Source organism: Halichoeres trimaculatus, unplaced genomic scaffold (assembly GCF_033239565.1).
Source record: "Halichoeres trimaculatus isolate MK-OKI-2021-1 unplaced genomic scaffold, fHalTri1.1 fHalTri1_scaffold_21, whole genome shotgun sequence".
Classification (NCBI taxonomy): domain Eukaryota; kingdom Metazoa; phylum Chordata; class Actinopteri; order Labriformes; family Labridae; genus Halichoeres; species Halichoeres trimaculatus.
Window position 1 is genome coordinate 20,781,443 of NW_027437199.1, and position 27,688 is coordinate 20,809,130.

The 27,688-nt window shown below is 41.5% G+C and overlaps 1 protein-coding gene across 2 annotated transcripts in view; it reads left to right on the forward strand.

Annotated features, from left to right (window-relative positions):
* Positions 1-22,033, forward strand: part of grm8a (glutamate receptor, metabotropic 8a) — a 409,703-nt gene extending 387,670 nt beyond the window's left edge. Inside the window, exons 13-15 of one of the 2 annotated variants that reach the window (XM_074698190.1) lie at positions 14,987-15,127; positions 15,373-15,478; positions 21,214-22,033. In XM_074698190.1, coding sequence (XP_074554291.1) covers positions 14,987-15,127; positions 15,373-15,478; positions 21,214-21,263 — 297 coding nt within the window. In that variant the 3' untranslated portion in view covers positions 21,264-22,033. Of the gene's footprint in view, positions 1-14,986; positions 15,128-15,372; positions 15,483-21,213 lie in introns of both variants that reach the window. The other variant, XM_074698191.1, reaches the window with a different exon arrangement.
* Positions 22,034-27,688: the final 5,655 nt, after the last annotated feature.

Here is a 27,688-nt window from a genome sequence, read left to right on the forward strand (position 1 = left end):
GTCCTTTTGAATTTTCCTCATTTATTGTGGACAGAAAAAGGTTTATCATCATCTGTATTTGCAGGGGAATAATTACCATGACATAATCAATTTGTTAAGTTGGTGTGACTAAATGCGTGACTTTAGGTTTAAGCAGTCTGTTGTCGAGTCCTGCACGGCTGTTTTGCTAAGCAGCTTTTGGAGATCAATGAGCAATGATGCATTTTACTGCCTTATCCAAAGCTGCTACCTGGTAAGTGAAATGTGAAATGAAACACAGGTTTCAGCAAATGCAGTGATCGAAAAAGAGCTGAAGAGCTGAAATGCTTTTACCCAAACAAGCTGTAAGCTGAATTTAAGGTGGATGAGATAAAGCCAAGGACTCTAACAAATAAAGAAGTAAAGACAAAGTTGTGCCAGTTTTTTGATACGTCAGATTCCTGTTGGGCACAGAGTTAAACAAATGTGCCTCCCTCAGATTTCACACCAATAAACTAAACTGCTCTGAATAACACAGTATAACTCCAAGTAAGTCACACTTTTGTGAAATCAAACTGTCCACTCAGGAAGCGACACTGATTGACAATCACTTTCACATGTTGTTGTGCAAATGGAATAGACAACAGGTGGAAATTATAGGCATTTAGCAAGACACCCTCAATAAAGGAGTGGTTCTGCAGGTGGTGACCACAGACCACTTCTCAGTTCCCGAGCTTTCTGGATGATGTTTTGGTCACTTTTGAATGCTGGCGGTGCTTTCACTCTAGTGGTAGCATGAGGCGGAGTCTACAACCAACACAAGTGGTTCAGGTAGAGCAGCCCATCCAGGATGGCACATTGATGTGAGCTGTGGCAAGAAGGTTTGCTGTGTCTGTCAGCGTAGTGTCCAGAGCATGGAGGCGCCAGTACATCAGGAGACGTAGAGGAGGCCGTAGGAGGGCAATGACCAAGCAGTAGGACCACTACCTCTTCCTTTGTGCAAGGAGGAGCAGGAGGATCACTGCCAGAGCCCTGCAAAATGAGCTCCAGCAGGCCACAAATGTGCATGTGTCTGCTCAAAGGGTCAGAAACAGACTCTATGAGGGTGGTATGAGGGCCTGACGTCCACAGGTGGGGGTTGTGCTTACAGTCCAGCACTGTGCAGGACGTTTGGCATTTGCCAGAGAACACCAAGTTGGCAAATCCACCACTGGTGCCCTGTGCTCTTCACAAATGAAATCAGGTTCACACTGAGCACATGTGACAAACGTGACAGAGCCTGGAGACGCCGTGGAGAACGTTGTGCTGCCTGCAACATCCTCCAGCATGACTGGTTTGGCAATGGGTCAGCAATGGTGCGGGGTGGCATTTCTTGGGAGGAGCCCTCCATGAGAGCCCTCCACCAAGATGAGATCCTCAGATCCCTTGTGAGACCATATGCTGGTGCGGTTGGCCCTGGGTTCCTCCCAGTGTAAGACAATGCTAGAGTTGACGTGGCTGGAGTGTGTTAGCAGTTCCTGCAAGACAAAGGCAGTGATGCTATGGACCGGCCTGCCCGATCCCCAGACCTGAATCCAACTGAGCACATCTGGGACATCATGTCTCGCTCCATCCATCAACGCCACGTTGCCCCACAGACTGTCCAGGAGTTGGTGGATGCTTTAGTCCAGGTCTGGGAGGAGATCCCTCAGGAGACCATCCACCATCTCATCAGGAGTATGCCCAGGTGTTGTAGGGAGGTCATACAGGCACGTGAAGGCCACACACACTACTGAGCCTCATTTTGACTTGTTTTAAGGACATTACATCAAAGTTGGGAAAGCCTATAGTGTGTTTTCCCACTTTAACTTTGGGTGTAACTCCAAATCCAGACCTCCATGGGCTAACAAAATTGATTTTCATTGATAATTTTTGGGTGATTTTGTCAGCACATTCAACTGTGTAAAGACCAAAGTATTTAACAAGAATATTTCATTCATTAAGATCTATGATGTGTTATTTTGGTGTCCCCTTTATTTTTTGATCAGTGTATGTCGTTCATGACTTCCAGGCAACGCTGGAGGGCTGGAGGCTGAAGACAGTCACAGACACAGTCGGACTCAGTGATGACCCATGCAGGCAAATTTTTTTTCCATCTTTTTGGGGGTTGGAGCCGGAGCAGGTGGTGGGAGCGTCACATGTCAGCAAATCAATGACATTGGGAGAGAATGTCATCGCTGATTTCGCGGCACAGCGTCACGTGAATTTGTGTCGAAAGTTCAATATTTTCAACTCGAGCTTAGAGGCGCCTGACACCCCAAACACACCAACACTCCATACGAGTCCATCGGGCGAATCTGCGTCCAAATGCATCTTTGCGTTGACTTTGTATGTAATCTTGGCGTGAATTCATGTCCAGTGTGGCCGTACCATTAGACTGTGGGGCTTGTTCGAGTTACAGGCTCTGTCATGGAACAAATTAAACTTAAGGCACCACTGTATTGTCACAAAAAAAAAAAAAAAAAAGTCAACTATTGCTCAATAGTCAACAATAGTCAATAGCCCTCACACAGCTAAGCTAGCTGGCTGATTTTTCGTCAAACCTTCTCATATAGAAGAGGACTTGCTGTTCATCAGTGGAACTAAGTTTCTGCTCATAATTCGTTAAAGTTAAACTCGGCACAAGACAGACTCATCACAAACCCAGTACCACCTGACCTTTCAAGGTTGCTCCAACTTTGACGGTGTAAAATGTTGGTAAGATGATGCCTTCGGTGTCTTCCTATCATCCACGTAATATTTTTTATTTTGTCAGCTCTCTACATGACAGAATGGTTCGGTCACGCTCCCATTGGTGAATTAAATAAATAAAGACAGGGCCTCCCGTGGCTCAAGTGATTAAAATGATGAGCGATCCCAGGGTGTCAGTGGACAGAAACAGGAGGTGACAATTAGTTCACACACACACACACACACACACACACACACACACACACACACACACACACACACACACACACACACACACAATGAGGTTTTGACATTGACTGGAAGTGTGAAGATGGTTTCAAACCCTTGGGCAGTCCATTAGATCAAATTGCGTGTAAAACAGGTTCAAATTGAATTGGCAACTATCAAGGACACTGAAACTCACGGTGATGAACAGATGAGCGTTATGGAGGAACAGAGCTGAGGTCAGAAGACAGGAAAACAAAAAGAGAGAAGGATAAGTCGAGAAAAGTACAACATTTCCTGATGAAAGGGTGTCACAGAGTTGAAACAGAGATCAGTATTTGTAATGAATGATGTCAAACACAAGTCTTTCTCTCTGCTCTCTGGTCTTCTTCTCATCCCCTCTGTCTCTCTGCTTGTGCCGTGGCTCGGGACATGAAACTGAGCGGCCTGTTGTCATTTATTTTAATGAGAGCCGGGAAACAAAGGGAGAGAGGAGTGACATCTGCTGAGAGATCTCTTTGACTCTGCAGCGACTCTGTGCCAGCTCTCGGCTGTGCAGTGCAGCAGTGACTGAGTAAAAAGATGGATTCATTCCATTCTTCTTATTCATCGCTGCTCATTTCTGGGATGATAAAGGAAAATAAAACTCCACCAGTGTGTTTCTGTAGGTTATGACATTTGAAGTGAGTCTTTAAACATTAATGAGAGACGCTGTGCACAGCCATGCTGGCAAATAACTTCAAGAAACTTTCCACAAGCACACAGCAATCCAATCCACTTTATTATTTTAGTACGTTAAAAAAAAGAATAAATAAAATAAAAATAATAATAATTTAAAAAATACCAAAGTGTCAATAAAATGTCAATTAAACAGTTAAAATGAAAACAAATAAATAAATAAAATACCAAAGTGTCAATAAAATGCCAATTAAACACTTAAAATTAAAATAAATAAATACATAAAATACCAAATTGTCAATAAAATGTCAATTAAACACTTAAAATGAAAAAAAATATATATACAAAAAAGAAAAGAAAAGAATCAAATAAGAGCCATAAAAAGTCAGGGATAGACATAAAGGACAGAGATCACACAACTTGTGCTGAATTAAAAGCCAAACAATAAAAATGACTTTTAAGATGTGATTTAAAAGTCAGTAGGGTGGGGGATGTTTAATTATTTTTAGTGGCAGATCATTCCATAATTTGGGGGCCACTGTCGATGAGGCTGGATCACCTTGGATTAAAGTCAATCAGGTTATTTGGACAATGAGGTGAAGGCAATCAGCTGACCTCAAGGACCCAAAGAAGGTGTAGACATTAAAAAGGCCAGAGATGTACTGGGGTGCTGATCCGTTTTTATATTTCAATAAAAAACAATACAATTTTGAAACAAATTCTAAAATGAATGGGGAGCAAGCGGATTGACATAGGTTCATTTTTCAAGACTTAAAATTGTGGGTCTAAAATAAGGTACAAAAAGGGCCCAGGTCCAGAGATGGGGACTCGAGTTTGCGGCTGTAACTTGAGTTGACTAAGTCATGCACACAGGGACTTTAGACTTGACTTGGACTCATACTCAAAAGACTTCAGACTTGACTCTGAATTGTGTTTTGGGACTCGTGAACAATCATTTAGTTTTATATTTTGGCGTTATAACATTGAGCTTAATGTGATTCCTTCCTATTTTTCATGGTGTGTGCCTTGCAGCATCACATGGTATCACTTGTACATCGGATTATGACCGACAGCAGAGCTGCAGCGGCTGCTGTACCATTTGTCATTACATTTGGTTATAAAAACTTTGAACAGGACGAGACTAACAAAAGGAGAGCTGACTGCAAAGTCTACAGGATCTGGATCAAAGTTGCTGGATCCACATCTAATCACTGAGCCTGTACAATGGGGGGCAAGATGTACTGTAACTACGTTCATGTTGGAAGAATACAGTTTTCCTTTAAAAGCATTCATTGTGTGTTTTTTCATATCTCATTGCAGTATACAAAACATGGAAAATGAGTTAGGCAATGGTCTGTTTGAAGTGATTATATAACAAACAGCTGATCAGTACTGACACTGTATGCTAACAAGATAGGAGTGATGATAAATCAGTAAATGCTTTGAATGCTTTCCGTAGATATAGCTGTGCAGTATTCTTAGTAGACTGAATAGCAGCAGATGACAAGAGCTCATAAGCTATATTTTTTAGAGACCTTAGATTTAATTTAGACTCGTGACCTAAGACTTGAGACTTGACCAAGTCTCACCCCACAAAGACTTGAGACTTGCAAAAAAAGACATGTGAACTTCTCTGTCCAGGTCCCTTGGAGGTGTCTCCTGGGATTCCACTTGGACCAAAAGTGACCAGTTCTGTTCTAGTTTCGTTAAATTCATAAAGCTCAGGCCCATTTAGTCTTAATGTCTTTAAAGAACAGTCTCACAGAGATTTAAGAGCACTGCCATCATTTTTCTTTATTTGCATGTAAATAAGAGTGTCGTCTGCCTACAGATGGTAGGATATGCCATGTTTTTTAAAAATCGGGCCAAGAGACAGAAGGTAAAGGAAGAAAAGGATGGGACCAAGGATAGATCCTTAGGGAACTCCACGGGTTGGGAGGAACAAAAACCTGGTTGATTCATTGATCACACCCTTGAATTTACTGGAGAGCTAATATGGGCATGTTTGAGCTTCCCTCCAAGGGTCCTGTGGGAAAGTCTTTTGTTTTATCCAAGAAACAAGATTCCGCTCCTGCTGGCCTTCAGTTCTGCTCTGTCATCACTGCTTCTTCTTCTTTCTGTGTCTCCACTCCCTCTTAGTGTCAAGTCATGGTTATTCTTTTTTCCTCCCCTCCTCCACTTTCTTCTGATTTCTTTAATATTTCGTCCACCGTTCTCCCTCCTCCTCTCTGTCTCTGTCTGCTGTTGGCAGTGTTGCTGGCCAGCGCTCTTTGATTTCACCATGCTTTCTCTCACTTTGTGCCACGTATGAAAGGAGTTGCAATAATCAGAGAAGCTGTGTAATGACTTGGAATGTTCCGTGGCTCGCTTCATCAAGCATGAAGCGCTGAGATTTGTGTGTTTCATGTGTGTGTGTGTGTGTGTGCACATGCCTTGCCTAAACCTTGTGTTTGCATGTGTCACTGTTCAGATGATTGTAGATCTGTTCACCTGACTTTCATACAACCTGATTTCAAAAGCATTGACTGTTAAACCATTGAGATTATACGACCAGTGACTTTACATCCAGTGTGCACGACATGCTCTCAAGGTCTCATCTTAATGTGAACACAACATGTGACTCCCTCTTCTGCTGAAGCGTGACCTGCACCATATGAAGATGATGTTCATAATTTACTTTTAATGTAAAGTCCATGAGCTGTCAGTGAATTACAGACAAGTCAGCTCAGAGAAGTCATCAGAGTTTGCCGTCGCGCCTCAGCTATCTGTAGACGTCTCCCTGCTCTGAACTCATTCACTTCATTCACTGGTGACCGGGCTATCAAGCTGCTCATCTTGTTGGAGCAGACATGTCCCCTGAGAATTACAGACTCAAGCACTCATGCAGGAACTCGTATCGAGTGGCCATATTCACTGCCTGAACAGATGGCCCTGAAGTTTCATTGATCACTTTGTGTCGACAATTCTACCCGGCACATCCAAATCAGGCCGGTGAGGTTGAACAGAAAATGATAAAAGTTGTTGCGCTTCTCCAGTAGACCAGTAGAGGGCTGTAAAACAATGACACTTGAAAAGAGAAAGGTGCTTTTAGCAAAGATTTCGATGGTCAAAGCCGTTATGAAAAGCCAGAATCAGCTTTGACTGGCTAAGCACAGGACTGCTTTGCTGTCTAGAGCATGAAGATAGCTACAGTTTAGATCAGCATTAAAATTCTTATCTGATGAGGGGATTATGACCTGTGTATATACACAGAGGGCTGGGGGATTTGGGCATTTTGTTCATATCGTGATGATTTGCCTTAGTCTTAGGATGATGCTTTAATACAATTGAACCAAAATGGCAACATTCAATATATATTGATAGTCATTACAATCATCAACATTACTTTTTTGTTCATTTTGAGGAATGAAAACACTGGACCTAAACTTGGAAAAATAAAATCAGTGTAGGACAAGTTTTTTTTTTTTTTTTTCATTGTTTAATTTCATTCAACACTTAATTTTTATAGCTTAGAATGCAATTATTTTATATTTCAAAAACCACTGGGCAAATTTTGCAAATAACAGTTAAAGGATAAGTTCGGTTAATACAGCTTTTACATTGTTTATAGAATGAAGTAGAACAAAATACTCACCCAGAAGGCTTTCCTGATCCAAGCAGTGCTTCAGGAGCTATTTAGATCCAAAATTGTGCAGCGGACGTCTGTATAATGGGATCCATCGGGGTATAGACAGCGCCGCTCCTAAAACTGCATTAACCGTCCAAAAACTTGTGTTTCTCACCAATATTCCATCATGGTCCTCTCCGGGTTAGTCCGCTACTGCAGTCTGTGTCACTCCAGACAGCGCTGTGTGGCTGTAATGACCTCTGAACTGACGAAGACTTTGTTTACGTTTGCCCCTCCGTGCGTGCGCAGTGCGGTTCATTGTTTCAGGGGAAGACGGCAGGCTACATGACAACTTTCTTCTTCCAGTTCTGTGTAAAATGGACGAATATCTATCTGATGAAGATGTTGTGGAGGAGAACTTTGAATATGATGGGTGTCATTACAGTTTTGAGCCAGAGTTAACAAATGACGAGCTCAAAGAAAGGAGGAAGTGGAGTCAGCTCTACAGAGAGTGCTGGGCATGTGCCGAGGGGCAAACGTAAATAAAGTCTTCGTCAGGTCAGAGGTCAGTACAGCCACACAGTGCTGTCTGGAGTGACACAGACTGCAGTAGAGGACTAACCCGGAGCGGACCATGATGGAATATGGGTGAAAAACACAAGTTTTTGGACGATTAATGCAGATTTAGGAGCGGCGCTGTCTATACCCCGATGGATCCCATTATACGGACGTCCGCTGCACGATTTTGGATCTAAATATCTCCCGAAGCACTGCTTGGATCAGGAAAGCCTTCTGGGTGAGTATTTTGTTCTACTTCATTCTATAAACAATGTAAAAGCTGTATTAACTGAACTTATCCTTTAAATATAACTAATGTGCAATAAAACAGGAGTTTGCCAGGTGTGTGTTTATTTAAGTTGTATTTCTGTACTTTTTATGCCTTTAATGAGAAAGGAATGTACAGTAGATAGAGTTGAAAAAGGAGCCAGAGTCAGGGGTGACATGCGGGAAACGAGCCACAGGCTGGATTCAAACCCGGGGGTATACTCCACACTGAGAGGGGGAACCTTGAACATTGGGCGTGACCTAGACCGCCAGGCCATCTGCCTCCCTTGTTTTTTTACAACTTTGTACACCTATTTATAAAAGTATCAGGTGTCGACAAGATTTGAAAGAATAACTGTTATGAATTGCCTCATTGCTCTGACACTCAAAACGCAAAAACTTTTTTTTTTTATCAGGAGAGACTTATACACCAGAAAAAGTTTTAAACAGATTTAATGAATAAATGCTGATTAAAGTTTGGTAGTTAAGCATAATAATCAATGTAGGGGGTGATGTTATGAATAACGAATTTCACCTGATAGAGTCCAGACACTGTTGGTGGTGAGAGTTTTGAGAAGGCTAGATTTTAAAGATTCGATGAGGACTGGAGCAGAGAACTGAGCGATGAAGACTGGAGGAGGAGGGTTGTGGCGTGAGCCTAAAAGACAGCTGACAAGCAGAGGAGACGGCAGCTATGTGATGATTGGCTTATGATTGGAGCTGACTTGATGTGATTGGCTAGGAAGAAAAACTGACACGCCCTTGGTAAGCTGATAGAGAGAAGCGGGAAGAGTGAGTGAATGAACAGAGGAGTGTGAGCGTCCAGTCTTCCTGACTGTCCTTTCAACAAGCTTCATTACGCACAAAACACGTTACATTGCACATCAACGATGTAATCCGAATGCTTTAAAAGTCACAAATAAATCAAAACAAACTTATGTGCATGTTGTTTCTTGCCTTAAAACTTCCCCTCTGTCCTATCAACCATATAGTTTTGTGATTGGCCAAAGTGGTGCATTTCTGACCAATAGGAATAGGAGTGTCATGTTTCCCCGTTTTTTTTTTTTTTTTTTTTTTTTTTTTTAATGTTTTTATTCCCAGTGGCACTTTCAGCTCGCTAGCACTCTCTATAGAATACCCAGTTATTACTGTTTCATCCTGCACTAAACGCGTGAAGGCATTCAGGAAACAGTTTTTTTTCATATTCTTTACAAAACACATACTGCTGCTGGTCATTTAACACTTTGAATCCAAACCATCTCCAGATTGTCGAGCCATCACTTATCTTTGACGGACCAACTCTTCTCCGGTGGCTAAATTGGCCCATGTGAAAAAAAGGAGTTTCTAAATGATATGCAAAATGAACTTAATCAATACAAACGATAGTGTCCTGAGCTTTATTGCTTATAAAATCATAAATAATCATGTATAATTTTATAATCTATATGTCCCTCTGCCCAAATATACTTATATCAAACTAAGCTAGGATGCATTCCCGAGGACTTCCTGTGTTTCAACAGCTGTTGTAAACTGGATATCCACTGACACATTCAGCTGAAGGTCTCCAGTTTACAGGGTCAAGATTTAAACTGGATCACCGGGAGCTGACAGAGACATTCACACTATCTGGCTGAAAGAAGACCATTATTTGAGAGTTATTAAACCATATTACACTCTCCCCCTGATGGAGACAACACCTCCTGCTTGTTTCTCGGATAATAAGCATATTGAGGAAAAACATCCCAGCTACAGTCTCATTTTCCAAACTATGTTTCATAAACAAGAGGGTGTACCGACAGACACAGCAAGTCTCAGCAGTAATAAATGATGTTAATCAGCTCTGTAATAAAGTCTGTGTTTAACAACAGTGGACTCATAATTTGAGCGCTAATTGAAAAATAACAAGGTGTGGAGTAAGTAATCCTAAAATGAGCAGTAAGAAGAAGGCCTGAGAGAGATTTAAACATGCGCCTGCATCATCAGCAGATACTGATAAGGATTATTACCAGTGGACACACAATAATTTAGCTTAAACAACACTTTTTTAGAGCTAAAGTAAGAGCAGCACTAAGAAAGTGTTGAATACATGAAGCCTCCACCTGTCTGTACGTTGGGCTGGATCTCCTCTCATCACAAGCTGAGCGTCTCCATCTGTGAACGTTTTAAACCTGGAGGGAGCGCGCAGCGTGCAGCCAGCCATGGCTGATCATCCACTTTCAGAGCGCGACTTTTGGGATAATAGAGCACTCTTCCAACACTATAGCCATTATCAGCTGCGGACAGTGAGGAGGAGGCATAGTTGAAGTCTTCAGTGTGTGTGTCTGTGTGTAAATAACAACTTTGGACCAAAGGCTAAATGTAATGGAAGCAGCTATCAGGGAGCTGTCTGCTGTTTCCGATAGAAAAACAAGTTCACAGCTTAAAGAGAGCACTCATTTTCTGTCATTGTGCCCTTTACTTCAGCAGCTAATTTCCTCCTCTATCGAGAGAAGCAGAAAACTCTGTCCACTTGCTCTCACCTGATACAGCCACTGATCCCTGTATCACTATTCAATTTAAAGCAAACTGCTCACATGAGATACGAGAAAAAAAGGACACAGATCTCCTCGTGCATGTCTCTGTCCTGACAAAAATGAGTTATTCCTCTTTGTTTCATGTGCAGGTGTGTGTTTGTGTATGTTTATAGTGTAGGAGATAACAAACAGAGCTGAAGTGTGAACTCTAGCAGATCCTGTAGGGGAGCTGCAGGCAAAGCTGTTCACTTGTAGTCCACTCTGGTTTATTACAGCAACATCAGGAAAAAGAAACGTGAGAAAAAACAGTGAGAAAACATGTGCACAGCTCATTCATTCGTTTTTTTGTTTTGTTTTGTTTTTTTATTTGATACTGAGACATAAAGAGCAGAGTGTTTTCGTGAAAGGATATTTTGTTTGGTCTCTATCTTTTTCTATTATTATTATTTTCCTGCTGTTTCTCTGCAACTCCATATCACTCCTCTAAGCCCCTCCCACCTCTTGTCACTGTTCTCTGTTCCAGCGAGCGAGCTGTGTTAGGACTTTTAGGACAGAAACACATACAGCCAATTGATATCCGTCCCAAGAATAAGTGCAACACAGCTGTCGCATTCTCAACTTCTCTGAGGTGAGGGGGAAGAGAGAGATGCTGATACCAGTCACGTCAGATTTGAATAATGCAAGATCACAGAGAGTTGCTGTGATTGGTTAGTTACCTTTAAATTAAAGGTGACTAAGTGGCACACAATGATCACAATTTTTTTTATTTGGTTTCCTGTGTCTGTAAGATTGGCGTGTGGCGTGTCTTTCTGAGTGGACAAGAAGTTTTACTAGATTTAAACTCCATAGACAACTTTCTGTTCCCTGCTTTAACACCTTCTCATCAGCGCTGCTTGAGGTGATTTTTTTTTTTCTGTCATGTGCAGTTAATCAAAAATAGCCATACATGAATTCTAAACAACACTTTCTTGGAGGTAAATTTTCAGTACCTAAGAGTCTCCAGTGGATTCTGAAACACATGACAATCAAAGACATAACTGAGAATATTCTGGGTGATGATTGCCTCTCACGTTGAGTCCTGCTGTTGTTTAGCCTCCTCAAGTTGCAAGCTCTGAGCTGCAAAAATCTGTAATCTTATGAAGTGATTTGGTCTTATTTTTAGTAGAAAATGTCTTTCTGGACTTTTTATGGGCCACATTCACATGACTAGTCAAGAAAATGTCTTATTACAAGTTACTTCAAGTTACTTCAAGTCATAAATGAGGCCTGAATTGCTTGTAACAAGAAAAAAAAAATCTGCCAATGGAACAAGTGAAAAGTTACTTGTTTTAAGGCATTATTTTAGTTTCAAACAAACAAACTAGCACACTTTTCTTGTTCCAATTGTTTTTTGTTTTTTTTTTGTTTTTTTTTACTTGTTACAACAATAAGGCCTTATTTTTGCCTTTGAATAACTTGAAACAAGACATTTTTCTGGACTGATAAGTTAAATGTGGCTCATATCAAGTATATATATATATATATATATATATATATATATATATATATATATATATATATATATATATATATATATATATATATATATATATATATATATATATATATATATCAGTTTTTTGCAGTGTGTGAGTTTTAGATAGTTCATCAGGTTGCATGCTCGCTATTCTAATTAATAGCTTACATCATGTATGGGTGGCTGTCCATTTAGCCAAAACACACCAGATCTGGTAGGTTTCAACTCAAATTATTGTGTAAACTCGCTTTGTTTTTTTCTTTCCAGCTGGATCTCAGCTCTTAATCAGACATGCAGGACTTTATTTTGTCAGAGGAATGAGGCATTAATTTGCACAGAGCAGATCAAAAGCAGGAAGTTAGACATTGAAGCCACATTAAGAAACTTAGTGGCTTTCAAAATAAAATACACTGGTTGACACCAGGCTGTATTTAACTTTACTACAACCAACATAATGAGCAGAGTCAACAGGGCTTACATTTCAAACATGGAGGTCCTGCTCAGTGCTAGATTGAACATGTGAGTCTGGCATCAAAATGATAACTACATGATTACTACCGAACATGATGTTGGTAGAGATTTGATTTGAACACAATGTGATATACTTCCTGCCACTTGGGAAATTTCCTGACAGATGGCGTTTTCAACCTTTACTTAGCGTTTAAATGTTATGGCAAGCACACAGACTACCAGGTCACGAAAAAGTAAAAAATAAAATAAAATAAATAAATAGAGTAAAGGTGTAAAAAAAATCAATACGGCAATACATTGTGATACTTTGGCCAGTGATAAAATATCAATGTATTTGTTAAAATAAAAATTCAAATTTCAGGTAAGTTGTAAGTACAATTCTCTGCACCTCCACTGTGGTAGATGGCGCCGAAGAGCTACTCCACCGTATGTTTCCCATAAACTGAATGTTAAATATAATTTCAAAGTACATTCAAAATATTTTACTCCTTAACTTGATGATATGTGTTTTGATGCCAGAAACATCTTTTTTTTTTTTTTTTGCTATTCTTGGGCCAGTTGGTTAAAAATCATTTGAAGTTTAATTTTTACAGTGTAGTAGATTGATAAAAAGAATAATTATAGTCATGTTTTGCGCAATATTAAATTATTTAAGAGTAACATCGGTTACACCAAGTGACATTTAACATTATTACCAACTGACCACGTCTTTCAGCCAGTAGTTTTTTTGTTGTTGTTGTTTTTGCAACATAAGTTTAATGTCACAGTACTTTAAGTGATAAACTTGACAAACTTTATATTTTCAAGTGTATGAAACACTGCATCTGACTTTCATTATTATCACAAACACAATACAATTATATATAAATATCTCAATATGTCACAATACTGTGATATCGTATTTTGAGCTTCTTGCCAATACTCAGCCCTTAAATATAAAGTGGACTGTGTTACCATTACTGAGCTAGGGACCGTTCTACTCTTGGTCGCTGAGGCAGATCTAGGTCAGATTCAGGGTCTAGTTACGTTTTTGTCATTCTAAATTCAGATCAATAAGTCTACACTTGGCAGTTTACTCCTTACACAGTCACAGCTGAGGGAGCTGTCCTCAGAAAGGCTCCCACAGAGCTGGAGTGGGCAGCAGAGGCATACTGTGAGGGATATCACAGGGACCCTTATAGGATAAACTCTGAGATTCTCTGAGCTGGACGTGATGCAAAGCTGCTCTATATGTGTTTCAGACTGACATGCTGACAGGTGAAACAGGTGGTCTTTATGTATTTATGGCATCATTATGTGATTTTTTTGAGGCTGTCCTGTACTTTGCTCCTGTCAGCCTGTGGTTACCAGTGTTCCCTCTGCGTATCTTTCAGTGAGCCGTTCTTCTCTCTGTATCAGTGTCTCCTAACCTGCCTCATCCCATAACATCAGTTTCTGTTTCATGTATCTTCCTCCTCTTTCACGTCCTCTGCCTGGATGTTTTTTTTTCTACTATTATTTCTCATATTCCATCCCCGGCTCACTCTCCTGTCTCCCTCTTCCTCTCTGTACCGCAGACAGCGCTCGCCTGATAAGCCCAGTGTCTTGAGAGCTTGTCAGCCATGTCAGGTCTGTCCTCCTCCAAACCACTCTGTGAAACTCACTAAGGACCTGAGGACTCAGTCCACTTCGGCGTATATATCTCCTGACTGTCTTCTTATTTAATTCCAACTCCTTTTTTTGAAGGACTGATGTGGTTTCACAAAACCATCTCACACATAACAAGTCAGACTGTCTGACTAAAGAATGTGGTATCGTGTCTGTCTTTAAAAGCGCTGACATTTCCCTCTAACTAGTGCCTGGCAGCATGTCCACGGAATAGGACAGTGTCTGTTTGACAGTGCAGCTCACTCAGGACTAAATAAAACTCTGATTTATGGGGAGAGTTCCAGCACAACATCTCAATCTGTAAAAAGTAAAGTTTTGGATTCCCACAGGGTCCCGTGTGCCAAACTTCATCCAAACTCTCCAAAAAAAACACTCTTCTGAAAGTCAATTTAGTCTAAATTCTGTCATCATCACTCTACCTGATGCAATAAACCACACCCATCTGGTGCTTCAGCCTGCCAAAAAAAGCCTCGCTTAGAGTCATTTCACAGTCTTAGATGGAGACAAGCTCTGCAGCACGCGGGCAATTAAGGAACTTCACCGCTGCCATCATTTCCTACAGCGTTTGATCTACCTGCCTGTGTGTCACCGGAGCTGTCAAAACACAAATTCTCAGCTAATTCCGCTCTTGTTAGACCACCCTTTACTTCCTGTCCCCCTCCCTTTACCCATCTGTCCTCCTCCTCTTTTCCCTCATCAGACGATTTGGTAGTAAGAGGATGATACAGACTCTCTGTGACAAGCTGAAATGTGATAAATGACTCACTGTCTCTCTCTTTCTGTGTGTGTGTGTGTGTGTGTGTGTGTGTGTGTGTGTGTGTGTGTGTGTCTTCTCAGATGTATATCCAAACTACCACCCTGACCATCTCTCTCAGCCTGTCTGCCTCCGTGTCCCTGGGGATGCTCTACATGCCCAAAGTCTACATCATCCTTTTCCACCCGGAGCAGAATGTACCCAAACGGAAACGCAGCTTTAAGGTGAGCCAGGAGAAGACTTTTTAAAACCCTGTTTCCACCTGGTGGTCCGGTATGGATCAGCAAAGCCTGACCCACAGCCTCATTCTGGAAAAACAATACCAATTCCAGCCACAGTCTGAGTCTGGTGTTAAATTTGGTATATATACATAAAGTGGTGAAAGAGTATATCTTAAAAGAGACAAAGTTTACTCTTTTAAATCAGTTTCACAAACTTTAAACATGTGGTCTCTAAATGTTTGATCCAGGCGATCGTGACGGCTGCTACCATGTCGGGGAAACTGACCCAGAAGGGGGGAGACCGGCCCAACGGAGAGGTGAAGACTGAGCTATGTGAGAGCATGGAGACCAACAGTGAGTAAGAGAACACTAAAGTTTATATTTATACATATAAAATCAATATAAAACTAAATCCAAATACCACTTTTCATAGAAAATTACAATATATGAAAAGTCTGGTGAGGTCCAGTTAGGCAGTGAGTGCTGAATTAAATCACTGTTTTAGTGAAGAAACAATTAATAAAGCAGATATAAATACATGCACAACACACACACACACACACACACACACATGAAAACAAAGAGTCTCTCAGATTAAAAGCTTATCACCTTCTTCCAGCATAGAGATGTTACCTTTTCACTTTAAGTGCATGGTGTATGAGCAAACAAACATTTCTCTTGAATACATTTTGCCCATGCACACATTCAGCGCGAGGCTTTTGTTCTGCTTTAATTAAGCAAAGATTTCATCCTGGGAATTGATTTCACGCCTGGCTCTTCCCGCGTGGTTAAAAAATGCTGTAACATCGATGTTTTCTGTTAGCTTGGTGTGTGTGTGTGTGTGTGTGTGTGTGTGTGTTCTCTGAGCACTGTTTCTCCCACGTCAGCAGCCCCCCTGATGACATGACAGGAGCGTGTGTGCGTGTTCATGTGTGCGTGCAGTTTTCTACAAGTCTCAATCAATTTATGGATACAAACCGTGTGTGTGTGTACATGTAATAGTTGTGTGTCCCTTTGCTTTAGCATTAACATGTGTCCCATTCGTGCTGTGCATGCGTTTCTTTCAGTTCCTGAATACTTCATGAAAGCGTGTGGAAGGTTTCAGACCTGAGGAGACAAACTCTGTTCTAGTGTGTGCTCTTCATCAATGCCAGAGCAGGAAGAAGGTCACAGGTCGTCCATTATGTGACACCCAAACAGCTCAGTCATCTCCTCACATGCAGTGTACATATTTTATTACAATGTCCTCAGGTCTTAGAGTGAGGTGTCATACCTCAGATGACAAAGGATCAGGTCTTAGGAAAACCTCTGTCATGCGTCAGACTTCAGACTGAACTGCCTCAAACCAAACGGTCCAAAAGAAAAACACAGAAACAAACAAATGGCTGGAGAAAGAGAGTAATAATCAAAGTTTTAAGTCAGGTTTGTATGGAAAAGGTTGGAAATTTGTGATTACGGCACAGAACCAAATTCCCAGATAAACCTACATTCATCGTTTTAGCCAATCTGCTCATTTGATCTCTAACACTAGGTGTCACTGAGCAAAATTTGCCTTCTAATGGTGAACGAAGTTCCTAACTGATAAATAACGTTTTTTGAATTGAATTGAATGTGTCAGTATAACAGAGCACTTCGAATTAGACCAAACTCACAAGGTTGATGATGAAATAATAAAATAAGGTGAGGCACTATGATGTGGATCAGAAGCCACACGAAGCTCTACTAAAGTAAAGAATACATTAAAGCAATAACATCTTCTTTACAGCATCCTACGGTAACTCTCTGGGGATATACAGTTTAAAAAGGTTAAAACTACCCAGCAACCTCCAGTCTGAGAATATGAGACAATGCTAAAGTGCTAAAATCTGCTGCTTCTAGGGTTGCCAACCATCCCTTGAAAAACCGAATCATCCCGTATTTGGACTTGAGCATACGCGTCCCGTGCTGAAACGATAAGGGACACACTTTGTCCCGTATTTCTCTGAGGGTCAAACATAAACTGCTATATATGTATGGTTTCAATGAAAAGCAGGGCGATTTATAAGAGAAATTACGGTAATTCCATCCCATTCCCTTCTCCCGCTCTGTGGCCAATGAGCTGACTGGACACTCACACGTTGCTATGACCTGACCAATGAGCTGACCAAACACTCACACGTTGCTATGACCTGACCAATGAGCTGACCGAACACTCACACGTTGCTGTGACCTGACCAATGAGCTGACTGAACACTCACACGTTGCTATGACCTGACCAATGAGCTGACTGAACACTCACACGTTGCTATGACCTGACCAATGAGCTGACCGAACACTCACACGTTGCTATGACCTGACCAATGAGCTGACCGAACACTCACACGTTGCTATGACCTGACCAATGAGCTGACGGAACACTCACACATTGCTATGACCTGACCAATGAGCTGACCGAACACTCACACGTTGCTATGACCTGACCAATGAGCTGACCGAACACTCACACGTTGCTATGGCGCCACAGAATGCGGCTCACCTCATTGGGCGAAGCGCTGTCACTTCGTGTTGTTTGGGAAGAAGATAACACTGCAGCATGGATGTTGCCAGCATGGAGGCACAGCTCTTGGATGAGTGTACCGAGCATTGACTGTATGGTAGCAAGAGACTAGCGTCCCGTCCCGTCCCGTCCCGTCCTGTCCCGTCCTGTCCCGTCCCGTCCAGTGTCCCGTCCTGTCCCGCCCTGTCCCGTCCCGTCCAGTGTCCCCCTGCCTCAAAGTTGGCAACCCTAGCTGTTTCTCAAGTGTCTGCTTGATTCCGGCTCTGGAAGAACAGGAAGTCACATACTCACCAAGCCCAAAAAAACCTGTTCTCAAAGCAGAAATGAACCTTTTTACAGCCTGGTTCAGAAAACGTCTCCTGTCTGAGTCGCTAATTTTACTATCAGCACACACTGTACAGGGGTGATTTTTTTTTCTAACTTAGCAGTTTAGAGGATATTAAGATTGTGAGCTGCTCGCCCAATCAGAGGCACAGCTCAGGTCATGTGACTGACAGGCACCCTATAGCTGTACTCAAAGCCCCTGTCACTTTCAATATGGCCACAATAGTCAATGTGCGTCAGAAGTCTGTTTCAGAAACAAACAGGTGACATCAGACTACATACTTTAATCATACACTCTATGATATGAGCAGTCTGTAAGCTTAGCACTAGCAACCCCGTGGCTTAAACGTCAGCAGTGTGGAGATATATCAGAAGGTATTAACACTACCATCTTTTCTTGAGGCATTCAACCAAACCAAACTTTTCAAAACAACATGCAGTGTATTTCACTAACAGAGGAAAGGCTGCTCAGCTGTTTCAGGGCTTTTTAAAGAATGTATGAGTATCCACAGAGAGCATCCAAAAAGCTCTGTTAACAGTGGCATGGTGTGGGGATTTTTTTTGAGGAAGCCAAGTGAGACAAAGCCTCTAGTCTACATGTTTTTTTAGGGAGTGGGGCACATAAAAGACTATATTGCAGCTTGTATATCGATATTTCATTTTATTTCAAGTAATGGAATGACCTGTTAAGACGTGTTTACTTACACATGCTTGTTATGTAACCAACACTTCGAACACCTACACACGCCCTTTCACTCTACCACCCTCAGTCACTCATTCACACATGTTCATTGTCCTCTTGACTTAGCTCCAATATCTTATTAATTTACTCAACCGCCCACTCAAATGCACAACCAGCCAATTCATGCACACTGCTAATGTGCTAATCTCCCTGATTTCATTCAGTGGCTTGATGATGACGATACTGTGATTTGATTGGTTTGAGGCCAAAGACGGGGTGACCAATCACAGGTGAGCAGTGTCTTGACCGCAGCCCCATCTGATTGGTTAATCATTCTTGTTTTTTTTCACCACAGGATGCCAACTTGGCTTGGCCTCCTTGTGGACAACAGTGTGCAATGTCATATTTTCACCACTCATTCCCCACATAACATTTTGGAGGGCGCTGTTTTACACATCATAGAATGCTCAATAAGTAGAGGAGAGAAACAAGGAAGAGATGACAGTGGCGAAACACAGAAGATTTATCAAAACTGTTAAAAAGGAGTATTTTCATTAAATCACAGCTACAGTCTGAAAAAAAGAGAGGAGGCACGGCTTCCCTTGGCCTCCGAGAGAAAATGCCACTGTCTGTGAAGAAGATGGGACGCATGGTCATACCATCTTTGTTATCTACAATACTTTTCCTGTTGTTTTGCTTCTTCTTAATAGACAGTCTGTATGAGAGACGTATGTTAGGTCATTAAAAAAGGATAAAAACATGTGTTGCATTTCCCTTTAGAGGTCATTAAGTTTCATTTCATGAGCATGAGGTATGTAAAGAGGAACATGATTTCTTTTTTCCCAGAGACCTAATAAATAACTAATATCCAGTGTTCCTGAGACATCATAAACAAGGTCATATTAATATTTTCAGGGTTAACCAACAATCTGATAACGACAGATTTTACCAGCAAAGTGATCAATGAGCTTCTAAACTGCACACTGAATAAACAGAGAGCAGGTTTTCTTCATGGTAACGTGTGTGTTTAACAGGTTAAAGGAACAGACAAAGCTCTGTTACTGTTTATGTTTGATGAGAGTTATTACAGCACACATGTGCAGACACACTAACAGCTGTTAGAGCTGACTGAGAGATGATCCAGAGGTGATCAGCTGATGTCAACATCACTGAAATACGACGCTTCATGTGGCGCTCCGGAAGGAGAGGATGTCCCATTGCTCTAAAAACAAATCTCCTCCATCCTCTTTCCTCTCTTCATTTCCTCGTGTCTCTCCCATGCATCTCTGGTGGGAGGGACTTAGACACAAGTGAAGGAAGGAAGGAAGGATAAAACTTTGGAGCTTTGGTCTTTTCTCTTTCATTAAAATCTGTTGTGTTTGTGAAGTTTTATGTGGAGAAGTCTGGGCTGCTGCAGCGTCCAATCAGAGAGTGATATTCCAAACAGGGGTGTGTCTATCAGTGGAAAGACGTGTTTCCTCAATCATCGCTCCTCTGATCAGTCTCCACCCTCCTCTCTCCTCCGAGCACAGTTATGGCTTTGGGACAGTCTTCAAAATGTCAACTCAGAGAGTGCCTCTGGTGTGGCGGAGGAGAGAGGAGACTGCAGTTCATCGCTTTGAGGTGCACCAAGGACACACACAGCTATATTACAGAAACTTTCAAAATAAAAGTCCTATATTTCACCAAGCTTTAACATATCCTTCATCACAGAAGTAGCACGTTTGGTGAAGGTAACAGAAACAATAAAAGCTACACTCTCTTCACATAAAGTCGTGACTTAAATCTTGGAATATTCCTCATCTCCTCCAGCAGTTTGGTTTATGGCCCTGACACACCATATTTTTCTGTTCCCTATTGAAAAAGATGTTTATCATTGCTTTTGATTTCCTTTCTGAGGCACTTCTGTCTGAAGTCTGACACACGATGCAGGTATCTCAAAGACTTGCTTTTCAGTCTGAGGTCTGACACCATGTTTACAGCACCATTAAGAAACTAGAGCTCTATTCTGCTCAAAAATTCAATTTATTTCTACAACAGAAGCAGCAAAAAAGACCCTCTGTGTCCCTCACAGCTGACATTTTGCTTAAGAGCACTATTCAGGAAACATCAATAAAAATCTGCGGTCATTTTTCACACAGAGGGAAAATTGAAAAGAATTGCATGCACTAAAACTCATGAAGGAAGTGTTTTCCATTATTCCAGCACTATGCTGGTGAAAGACGTGTGAGAGGCAGGAAAAAAGAGCTGTGTGAAAGCATGGGAGAGCAACAATGGAGCAGTTAGAGGCCTGCGGCTGGAGCAAAAACATTGACATTTACCGTGGAACGCTTGAGGGGACACGTGACGTAATGGGTTTGACAATAAAGCCCCGACAACTCAGGTGTACCGTGTTTCTGTGACACCGTTACGTGACCATCTGTGGCAAAATCTGCTCTCAACTGTCCTCTTTCCTTTCCTCTCTGCCTCCCAGTCCACCAATCTGTCCCTCCTCTTCCTTACTTTCCTGACCTAATTTGTTTTCGTCTTCTTTTTCCCATCATGCAGCTTCATCAACTAAGACGACATACGTCAGCTACAGCAATCATGCCATTTGAAGGGACAACAGAAGAAGAAGAAGAGAGAAGAGGTGATTGGACAGAGGAGGGGTCGAGTCTCGAGGCAGTGCAAAGAGAGGAAGAGGAGCTGTCGTTCTTTCCCCCATCGGATGGACAAACTGGTGGACGGACAGAGCGCCAAACGGAATCCAAGCATGAGACATTTTGTATTGTTCCGCATCAAAACCACAGAGAGGCGGGACCACATAAAGCCAGTCAGTGTGCCTGCTTTCCCGCTGCTCACAGCTCATTGGTCCTACCACGAACTTACCTGTTTTAAAAAAAAAAGAGACGACGTGAAAAAAGTGACATGCGATGGGACCCTGTGGTGGACACAGTAACTATTTAAAACTTCAAAAAGTAACAAAAAAACCCAGAAAATGAAAGAAAAAGAAAAAAAAATCTCAGAAACCATGTAGACATTATATCTAAAAGGGCAAAGGTGGGGCCGGGAGAGAGATTTAACAGAGTACATTTTAAAAGATATTTAAAAAGAGAAATGTAAGAGAAAATCTATGAGACTCAAACCTGTTTGTTGTAATTCTCTACTTGTAAGTATTTTTGTGGTTGTGACGATTTTTTCATTCTTGTCTCACCGTTGTCTGATGGATCGCCCTTGCTTAATGAGATGAGTGTGTTTCCTCCTGCTGTCTTGGCTAACCTGGTCGTAGCCTTGGGTCGTGAAACCTGTACAATGCCATGGTTGAAGCATGCCAGTTTTTATACAAAAAGGAGATTTATTTATAATAAAGGAATGTTTTGCAAATGTGTAGATTGGTGGTTGTTTGTACCTTTTGTAGTTCTGAGCGGGATTAAACGTCTAATATTTCACAGACAGACATCAACAAATGAAAGGGTTCCTGAAATTTTGCAGCCTCAGCTACATTTTTATTTTCTGTACAGTGCACAAATAAAAGCAACCAGTGCCATGCTCAGACTTCTTGAAGGGTAGGGATGAAAAAAAGGGCAGTTAATGACATTTCAACCAGTCAAGAGGGCAGCGGACAGCACGTTGGTACACATTTTTGATGCTTAAGCGCAACAAAGACACCTTAGCACAAATCTTCGCAAAAGGGCACTTTAGCAAACTTTTGCACTCAAAAAAGAATTTTTATCACACTTTTAGCCTCAAAGGGGGCACTTTAGAGATTGTTTGGCTCCCAAGATGGCATTTTTGCACAAATTTTTGCTCACAGAAAGGAAATTTAACACACTTTTTGCTTCACAAAGGGCCCTCTTGGCACGTGTTTTGGCGCCTGCAAGGACACTTTCCCTCCAAATATCGTACATCGGAGAGACATGCAGATCACGTCAATACTGGGTCGGTCCATTGAAGACCATATCTAGATGTTAAAGCAACGTGCAAAATGGGTTCAAATTTTGACATCTAAATCTGACCATTTTTGGACGTTGTAATGACGTTCAGCATTTGGATGTCATTTGCAGACCAAGTCTAGACAGCAATGAGGAGTTCAAAATGGATCCAAACATTCAGACGTCATTAGTAGACCTTTTTTAGACATTAATCTGACCTCCATATGAAGTCTGAAAAAGGCGTAATAAAAACTTTCATTCTGCACCTTCAGGAGACCTGATTCGGACGTCAAAAAATTACGCTAAATATACGTAATTTCAACATCACTTTCAGAACTCTATAAGGGCACTTTAGCACACTGTAGGCCTCAAAAAAGGGAATAAGCACACTGTTGGCCTCAAAAAAAGACACCTTAGCATCCCTTTTGGCTCCCAAAATGGCATTTTCACATACATCTTGGCCCCAAAAAGGGCACTTAAGCACACTTTTGTTTTGGCACCCAAAAGAGAATTTTAGCACACTGTTGACCTTGAAAGAGGGCACTTTTGCACACTTTTTGCTCCCAGGATGGCATTTTCACACACATTGAGGCCCCCAAGAGGGCCCCGTGGTAAATGTTTTGGCACTCAAAAGGGAATTTTAGCACACTTTTGGCACTCAAAGGGGCACTTTTTCACACATTTGGCCTTAAATAGGTCACTTAAGTGAAGGTTTTTGGCCTCAAGAGGACACATTAGCCAACATCTTTGTGTCCAAAGGGGTACTGTAGCACACGATTGGCTCATGCCAGAGCACTGCTCGTTCATTTAACAATTGGATCACACCAAAACTACATTAAGTTTTGCACATTCTGCAAAAACTCAACAACTCCAGCTGACATCTTTAAAAGAATAGATTTACCATCATGTTAAAATATGAGAGTTAAAAAACATCAGAAGCTAGATAAAAGTTATGAAATGAAGCAAAAAAAAAATAGTAACAGAAATATTTTGGTCTAAAGCGTTGTTTGTAGGTCAAAATAGTTTAATATGAAACAAACAATCGTGATAAAGTCCAGATCCTGATGCTGCCATAGAAACATCCTGACATTTTTTCCCATATCGCCCCCTAATGTAGAATATTTCCTATGAGAAGAAGCAGAGTTTTATTGTTGAATCTAAAGTCTTTATTCTTTATTCCCATTAAATTTTCTTGGGTCTCCCATGCATCTCTTCCCTCGTAAGCATCTATTAGAACAGCTAAGATACACCAAAAGTCAACTCTAAGAGGATGTATAGATATTATAAAAAATGTTGGAGAATAAAGCTAATTTGAATGTAAATGTAAAAGTTAATGGCCTTTCACAACAAAGGAGTGTTTGTGGTGAAATTTAAAAGCTCACAACCAACTGAGAACCATGAAGAATAGAAATAAGAAATGACACCTCAGAGCTTTCTCAAGGCCCAATTTAAGTGGTACCCAAACTTTTGCAGGTTTTTTCCAGTGTTTCCTGTAAACATATTGGTGAAGAAACTGAAATAGTTCGCAAATTATCTTGTTTCCCTAACTAGACACAGGTTTTTTGCTTGTGTCCCTGAATGTCTGTACCATCGATCAGAAGTCCTTGTAAGTCTTCTGAAAACATCTTTATAACCAGCAGCAGATGAATGTAATCAACTTGGATTATCTTTGGAAACAAATGCGATTCAAAGATGACGTCGAGGGGTCCTGGGCTGCATCCTTTGACATATGTTCATGAACGTGAAAGTCTGTGTGAGATCTCCTGAAGGGAAGCAGATGGTGGATGTTTTGACCTGGTTGTCACTTAGAGTGTGAGTCAGTGTGTTCATGTGCTGGATGGTCTCCGTCTGATTAATTAGCTGAAAATCAGATTGACAAAAGTGACAGAGCTCAGGTGTGGAAGACTGATAATAAGCCGACAGCATCCTATCGTGGCTTGATCTCTTTCTAACCCTTTTGATCCGTAATAGAAAAATATATTAATTTCCTCACAGGCACCTGTACACAAATATATTTACCAGGAGTGTGCATTAAGTCTCATATGATCACATTTTATTTTAAGCACCAAATGCAGCATAACGATGTTTTTATTTTAGAACACCTACTTTGACATGCAAATAATCTCATCTCTATGCAAATTTAAGTCAAGGGGAGAAAAAAAAAGTGAAGCTCCTGCTTGTTATTTCAGGTCAAGGTGCATCAGGTGTGCCTAAATCCCTCGAGCACGCACTCAGCTGTGCATGGCAGCTGTGTGTGCACTTGGGGCAGCTCACAGATCACACAGAGCAGCCTGCGAGTAGGACGCAAGCAGGTTGATTAATGCCGTGCCATTACTCATGAGACCATCCATGTATATAAAAACAGGAGTGAAGCTAAAGATACTGAAGAAATGATGTTTGATGTTTGAAAGACCACACTGAAGTATACAGCTACAGAAGAGGCCCTAAGTTGTTGGTGTCACATTTGTTCTGTCAGCAGGTGATGTGTGTTTGTTTGTGCACCTCTAGTATTCAACCAATGGGAATAAAAGTGTTTGAATAGCTACTAACGTCTACCTACAGGTCTGATGAAGCAGTTTCCCTGAAGGATCAAGGATCAAGGTAGTTAGATTGGCGATCCTGCAATATGTGCAACCCCAATGCTGCATTTAGTGGCTAAGTGCTTAGAGTGTCTGATGTAACCATGAGGGGGTCAGATCCACAGGCCGAGTGTGCAGAGGGCAGAAGGGGTAGAACAGGCAAAGAGATCAGGGTTCTGTCAGCGTGGTGGATAAAACTGCCCTTAAAGGATAAGTTCGGTTCATACAGCTTTTACGCTGTTTATAGAATGAAGTAGAACAAAATACTCACCCAGAAGGTTTTCCTGATCCAAGCAGTGCTTCGGGAGATGTTTAGATCCAAAATCGTGCAGCGGACGTCCGTATAATGGGATCCATCGGGGCATAGACAGCGCCGCTCCTAAAACTGCATTAACTGTCCAAAAACTTGTGTTTTTTACCAGTATTCCATCATGATCCACTCCGGGTTAGTCCTCTGCTGCAGTCTGTGTCACTCCGGACAGCCCTGTGTGGCTGTAATGACCTCTGACCTGACAAAGACTTTGTTTACATTTGCCCCTCCGCACATGCACAGTACTCTCTGGAGAGCTGACTCCACTTCTTCCTTTCTTTGAGCTCGTCATCTGTTAACTCTAGTTAAGACCCACTTTTTCTCTGTGGCCTTTGAAGCACAGTAGCTGGCGCTTGTATTATTATTATTATTATTATTAATTTTAAATATTCTATTTTGCTTCTTCAGTGTTTTTATTCATTTTAATTTGTTTTATGTCGTTTATATTGCTCCTTGTCTTTGACAAATTCATTTTACTTGTGTTTTATGTCTATTCCTTTATCTTGTATCTTATTCACTCTCCTGTAGATCATTTTGTTTTAACTATGGTTGTTTTTTTAAAGTGCTTAACAAATAAAGTTGGATTGGATTGGATTGGAACTCTGGCTCAAAACTGTAATGACACCCATCATATTCAAAGTTCTCCTCCACAACATCTTCATCAGATAGATATTCGTCCATTTTACACACAACTGGAAGAAGAAAGTTGTCATGTAGCCTGCCGTCTTCCCCTGAAACAATGAGCCGCACTGCGCATGCGCAGAGGGGCAAACGCAAACAAAGTCTTGGTGAGTTCAGAGGTCAGTACAGCCACACAGCGCTGTCTGGAGTGACACAGACTGCAGCAGAGGACTAACCCGGAGCGGAATATTTGTGAAAAACACAAGTTTTAGGACAATGAATGCAGTTTTAGGAGCGGCGCTGTCTATGCCCCGATGGATCCCATCATACGGACGTCCGCTGCACAATTTTGGATCTAAATATCTCCCGAAGCACTGCTTGGATCAGGGAAGCCTTCTGGGTGAGTATTTTGTTCTACTTCATTCAATAAATAATGTAAAAGCTGTATTAACCGAACTTATCCTTTAAAGGTAGGGTCCAAAAAAATAAAATGTCAACTTTTACAGGAATAATCCAACTCAATCTCCACTTCCCGGCCTCCATACATGTGTGTTTCTGGCTCCCTTTACATGCAGCCAATACTGAGGTGAAGGTCAATATTCTGGTTTCTGAAAGATTCAGGATAACCCATCTACAGGTATGAGCAATCAAAGTAGACAGACAACATCTCTCATCTCTGTTTCGTCTTGCTGTATCCAAAGCAACAACAGCAGCAGCAGCAGTATGCCGAACTTCCTGCACTCGAAAGACCAAGATTCCTTGTGAACAAAACTTGCACAGAACACAAATTGATGTTTCTTTCGATGGGGATACCCTGATAGGGAAACAGTATATGAGCATATTCTGGTTTTTCAAGAGGGTTAATGCTGTTTTCATGGCGCTTGCGCAACCAGGTTATGGCTAGTATTCCGAATATGAAAGGGTTAATGACTCCATGTAAACACACTCACAGTCTGTGTCTGCCTCAACCCCCTCCTCTGCCTGTATGTTGATGTTTTTGGTTGTATCGAGAGGTTTCTGGGAGGTAAGCATGGTTACATCAGCCAATCACAGATGTGTAGTGTGCAAGTAACTCTGGGTGTTGATTAGCAAGTGGGAAAAGCTAATCAGTGCAGGAATGACAGGAGAAAAACACAACCAAAGTGAAACAAAACTCCAAGATAAAGCTTTTTCCGTAACAAGGGTGAAGCTTGGATGGACTTTCACTCACTTCCAGGAGCTTGGAGAGCAGCACGGGACGAAGAGCAATGCAAGTAGGCTTCCTGCTAACCAGGTATGTGTCAAATACCCGTGATTAGCTTGTGCAAACATGCCAAGTCTGGTGCACAGCTTTTGAGTCTCTCCCACGTAGAAACTTGATGCTACAGGTGGTTGCTGGGCTAGTGTGTGTGTTTGCATAGTCATGCATAGAGGCTGTGTGTGTGTGTGCTGCTGGCACCTGAGATGTTCATGTCTTTTTTTGCAAGTCCAGTCATGAGTCTAAGTCAAGTCTCAGGTCTCTAAAAAAAAGTCTTATGAGCTTTTGTCATCTGCTCCTATCTGGTCTACCAAGAACACTGCACAGCAACAAGAAGTTGTAACAACATGGCTGTTCTCAAGTC